General features: G+C 47.4%; 1 protein-coding gene across 1 annotated transcript in view; it reads right to left on the bottom strand.

Annotated features, from left to right (window-relative positions):
• The window catches only part of COL6A5 (collagen type VI alpha 5 chain), a 149,102-nt gene that overhangs the window by 101,087 nt on the left and 42,448 nt on the right, over nt 1-5,567 (bottom strand). Inside the window, exons 8-10 of the mRNA XM_045297696.1 lie at nt 3,034-3,615; nt 702-1,042; nt 513-594 (exon numbers count right to left, since the gene is read on the bottom strand). Coding sequence (XP_045153631.1) covers nt 513-594; nt 702-1,042; nt 3,034-3,615 — 1,005 coding nt within the window. The remainder of the gene's footprint in view (nt 1-512; nt 595-701; nt 1,043-3,033; nt 3,616-5,567) is intronic.

The following is a 5,567-nucleotide window of genomic DNA, read 5'->3' as shown; positions in this document are numbered from 1 at the left end:
GATCCTCATGGCTTCCTCTCAACTCCTATAATCAGAAATAGGAGTTGTCTTAGGACAGGTTCCCTGAAAACAGCCTCAGAGAGGGAGGAGGGTATGTACAATTTGTTGAGGGAGAGTCAGGGGAGTTGTGAGCAAGCAGGTGTTTCAGTAAAGTTTCGTCTCAGTCTGATCCATAAGGGCAGGTACCACGTGAAGCAAGGGGCCAGTATCTCTGTACCATTGACTGGCCCTTCAGGCAGGTATGGTTCAGACCCCCTCCCCCAGGCATGTTCAGGCTACCTGGTTCAGGTCAGCCAAGGACAAGTGTCTGTAGAAGTCCCCGGTCTGCATTTATCGGGAGTGTTTGTGACAGTGGAGGGCTAGGTGTGCCGGCTGGTGAAAGGGCTTTGGGCAAGGCACCAACAGCATCTACTATAAGAGAACAGACCAACACCAACACCTAGAGCACCGGAAGACAATCAGAGACACGCTTGGCAAATCCTGCTTTGTGGTTTACATCTTCAACTCTGTACCTGCTTCTCTGAGCCGGTCTGACTGGTCTTCAAGCATGTTGATGTCGGCATCCCCAAGGCCATCCGAAAAGATGAGGAGTATCTAGAACGAGAGGGAAGCAGAGAACGGGGATGATACAAACCCAAATCCATCACGGGGGACAGATGCACAAACAGAGCCCGACGGAGGACAGGGTATGGCAGAAGTACCTGTCCTCGGGATGCAGATGTGTCCTCGAAGGTGTCCCATAGCGACTGCAAAAACTCAGTGCTGAGATGAGTTGGTCCGCCGACAGTGACCTCACTCAGCCTGACAAAGAGGCCGTCCTGGTAGATTTGAAACTTGGAGGGGAATTCTCTGTCACTGCTCACTTTAAAGGCCATGCTCACCTGAGCCTCTGCACCTGCCCCACAGCTCACCCCACTGATGGAGCTGATGTCCTTTAAGATCTTTGGGAGGTATGATTTCAGCTGGGAATGGTCCTGGAATAAAAGCTGCCCCGGCCGAAGAGAGGAAATGTCAAAGCCCACCACTACATCGATGTAGCAATCTGGAGACCAAAGGAAACAAGGGCGGATTACTGAGTATGCAGCAGCAAGGCCAGGGGGTCCAAGCAGGAGAAAGGAGGGGTCATGGTTCAGGACAGGCGGGTCTCTGTCACCAACCGCATTCCAGAAGATGACATTGGCTGCTTTCCCTCAATAGTACAGAGGTGTTTCTGCTCTGCCCTTAAGGGCAAGTCCTAATGGCTATCGGGATGGTGAGACTTTTCTCTCGTGCTTTGGAGGGGGTTGGTCAAGTGGAAGGGTAGCAAAAAAAAAAGAGAGAGCGAGAGCAAGACCCTTGCCAAGATGGACTGACACCGCGGCTGCAATGATGAGCTCCCGCGTAACAATAATTGTGAGGTTGGCACAGGGCCGAGCAGTGTTTCCTTCTGGTGTCCGTCCAGAGGGTCCCCTGAGTCAGAACTGGCTTGAGGGCATCTAACAGGAATCACAACAACGGCGGTTACGTGAAGTTCAATCCATGGGTTCGTTTCATTCCCCATGTGGCTAGCCCTGTGTCTGCTTCTTTGGATGGTGACTTTCAGACCAATCGGAAACTACTACTGATATTTTTCCTAAGGAAACAGGAAAGATATTATTCCTAAGGAATGAATCTAGAGGTGACCCACCCTCATGCCTAACAGATAAGGTGAATCATTATGAACACACCGGTGGACAGGGCGGAAGGAAAATATAATGGGAAGCAATGGTTCACCTCAAGGGGGTGTCGCTATCCCACTCCAGGAAGAGCAGTCACGTGGGAAACAGAGCCCCACTATTGTCCTGTGGGCAGAGCTTCTGATTTGTTCAAAGAAAAGTCTGAAATCTCTATGTCTATTGCTCAGTAGGATGGCTCATCCTCTAAAGGTTGTCAACTAACTTAACACGCTGGCAACACTGGGTGGGGTGCACTACATTGGTCTGCCACCTGCCAGGCCACCGTTTCTCCAGGACAATTGCTGAGCAGTTGGCAGATGAAGAAAGCAGAGATTCATCGAGGTGGCTGCTGAGCCAGTTTCTGATTCCGGGCCCAGGACTCTTTCCACCACTATCCTCTGCCTCTGCCTCTGCTTCGAGCCCCAGAATGGGACACACGATTGGGAGGACTTGGACAGACGAAGGGTTTCTGTAGGAGGAGTGGCTTCCTTCACAACACCACGGAAACAGAAGCCCTCAGGAAAATCTGCATGTTGTCCAAACCCCACACAATGATATTCATTGTGCTCTCTCAGGTATTGTCCTTCCAAATGCTAATCCCGAACTCACCGAGCCTGAAACCCAGGTGGCCACGCCCAGCTGGAGCTGGACATGGTGAACACTCTACCTGGATCACTCGGTAAAGGTGCTCCGTTTGAAAATACTGTCGACTAATTTAATAGTTTGCCAACACTGGATAGGATGGACATCCCCTTTGGATGGACTTTTCCTCCCCATTGCATCTCCCTTCTGGCCAACTGCTCACTGGGCTCATTAACCGCTGTGGCCATTGGAGTTTCTAGCTCCTAGGTCAGAAAATCCCTAAGGGCCATTCCGTCATTAATAGTTTATGGTTAGCTGAATCTCATCCGTAAATGGAGGAAATACACACAAAGACATGCACATTAACAGGGTCCTTTTACAAGATGGGTGCCACAAAACTAAAATAGAGAAACTTCCCATCAGCAAATATGGAACATCATTTACTTCCTACTGGATGTCAAGTATTGCCTCAGGCTTTGCAGCAGTGGAGAGAGGACAGAAAGAGAGCCTGCAAGGCAGGTTCTAAGAGAAGCATTTACACCACATTGCAATGCGGGGGCAGAGCTGGATGGAGGACACACTCAGTGCCTCTTCTTAGCCTTAGTTAGGCTTTCCTGTGCTTACTGGGTTCAAATGCCTACTCTCTCAGCAGCCTCTTCTCAACACATGTCCGGCTAGAGCTTGTCTATGAAGCACCTCTGTGAAAATGTGGAAAGCGGGCGTGGCAATGAAATAAAAGCACGTCAAGAGCACTCACTGTTGTTGCTTTTCCTGCAGCTCTGGCAGATCTCACGCGTGAGTCTTTTCTTCACATCCATGTTCTGCAGTTTACCGAAGTCTGGAAAAGTGATTATTTTTTCCGAATTGCCTGTTATTGGCAAAAGCTGTTCTTTATGAACGTCTCCTATGCCCATCACCAGGACACAAATCCCAAGGTCCTTCAGTTTCTGGACCTTGTCTGTCACATTAAATTTTGGAGACCCAGACATGATCACAAGCAAAGTTTGTGGGACACCTTCATGTCTTCTCCCACCATTCGACGGGTCAAACAGACTCATCACATGATCCAGGCCATTGTCGATTCGCTGATCCCCTTTGCTCTTGTCAATTGTTCTGATTTGAGTCATCCTCTTGGTTTTGTTCCACGAACTGTCCAAATCAATAATTTCCTGATAGCGGCTCCCAAATTGGGCCATCCCAATTTTCATTCGTTGCGGCTGAGGGTCAAAATCATCAGTTAATTTGGACACAAATGTGACCATGGTTGTAAAGTCCAGATCAGAGACCACATCGGAGCCATCACAAAGGAAAACCACATCGACTTTCTGGCGGTTACAGACTGCAGTGGGGAAAAGAAAAGGCATGATTGCCCCCGCAGTGCACCATTCCAACCCTTCCCTTGACCCAACACTTACAAAGCTGTAATAAGCTGCTCTATTAGTGGCAAATTGAGATGTGCTGACTGAAGAGATCATCTGAGCATGGTCCTCAAAGAGAAGGTAGGAAGACTGGTAAGAGGAAGAGCAAGAGAAGAGCCCGTTTCAAATTTTAGCGATGTAGATGCTTCACTTGACAAGATACTGAGAATGACTCAAAGGGGAAAAGAAGTTTCAATAGATTAAGTGTATTCATGAAAAGTTCATTACCAAGGCTAAAAGCTTGTTTGAGACACTCGGATTGGAGCACCCACCCACATCAAGGTATTTGTGTTGCTGTATTGGAACTTCCACTACGACTAAAAGGTCCCTTACGTGGCATCAATGGCTCCTCCCTTGAATCATCACCTAGAGGTTGGTGGCTAGCACCCATCTAGTGGTAATGTGAAAAATCAGGTCTGTTAATCTGATTCTGCTAAGACTATACTCAGGTGTCACTAAATGGATGGGGACTCAGTAACCCCTGTGACAGAGTTGAACTGCCCAACAGGGTATAGGCGGTCATCTTTATGAAAGCAGATATCCACGGTTTCCTCTGAGGAGCTGGTGGGTGTGTTTGAACTGCCAGTTTTGGGGGTAGCAGCTGGGTGCTTAACTGTTACCTCACTAGGGCACCTTCTGTTACAATTACAGTCAAGAAAACCCTATAACACATGGGGTGGTGGTGAGTCAGCATCTACTTGGCATCAACCAGCAATAGCAACAGCATGACTGCAAAGACTACAATCTTCCATTGCATTGAGAAATATAACTTTAAAAAATGCCTTTAATAGATAATAATACAGCTGCATTCATCGTCACTTTAAATGGAATTGTCCAAATTGCACAGATGTAGAAATGGAATTCAGAGGTAAAGCGACTTGTCTAAGAGTACTGGCCTTAGATGTGTGATCATGTCTAAATGAACATGATTAGTTTATTAGTACCTGAACCTCTAGATCCCCTTTGACCCTTCAGTTTGGCACTCTTGACACTGAATCTCCACCAGGTTCACTTTTTCACAGGAAAAGTGCCAGTGGCTAATCAACAGAGTCCAGGCCAATGTGAAGTGTGCACTGTTCCCAAATCAAGAAGTGACCTCTAGACCCAATTCAAACCCAACTCAATAGCTAGGGTAGGGGAATCATTAAAGTGGTGACTAAAGGTAATTCAGACAATGGCTTGCCCCTGTCACACATTGAAATGACAGAAGAGATCATCCCCAATTGAATCTCAACAAAAAGACAAAATTGTGTTCTTGGAATGGTAGTCTAGTAGACACAGAGATGTACTGCCTAGATGAGCTCTCAAAGAAGGAGTGTGGTCAGCAGCCAGTGTCCAGCTGCCAGCTCCTTCGGGGTCAGCTCAGCTGTAGAGAACAACCTTGCCAAGGTCACTGCCTCTGTAGGGCCCATCTACTAATCTAGAGTAGACAGCACTCATTCCAGAAGTTTCTACCAGGTTTGGAGCTTTGTTGAGCATGCATTGCTGTTTGACTTCTTCGATCTCCTTCTGTGACCCTCCTTTCTTTCACAAGTGTGGATCTCTGTTAAACACCTTGTGCCCTACATTCCATCTCAGCATCTACAATAAAACAGCTCCCATACAACAGGCAAGGTCAAGCCTTCCAAGCACCCCAGAGTCTGTGGCAGATACAAACAAAAGATCAGCAAGTAATGTATGAAGCGAAAAGTGGAAAGATAAAAAAAAGTAGAAAGGTGCAGTGGATTGAGGAACACAGCAGGGACACTATCAAGTGTCAGGTCAAGAAAGCTACTAAGCAGAGGCTAAAACCAGACAGTCAAGTTAGATGTAGCCAGGTGAAGTGGTGAGCTAGCTAATGTGTTCACTGGAGTATAATGGTTTGTAAAAAAAA

Source organism: Echinops telfairi, unplaced genomic scaffold, assembly GCF_000313985.2.
Source record: "Echinops telfairi isolate 266 unplaced genomic scaffold, ASM31398v2 ScPeMD7_7420;HRSCAF=8458, whole genome shotgun sequence".
Taxonomy (NCBI): domain Eukaryota; kingdom Metazoa; phylum Chordata; class Mammalia; order Afrosoricida; family Tenrecidae; genus Echinops; species Echinops telfairi.
The sequence above is the reverse complement of the archived record's forward strand: the minus strand, read 5'-3'. Positions and strand labels throughout refer to the sequence as shown.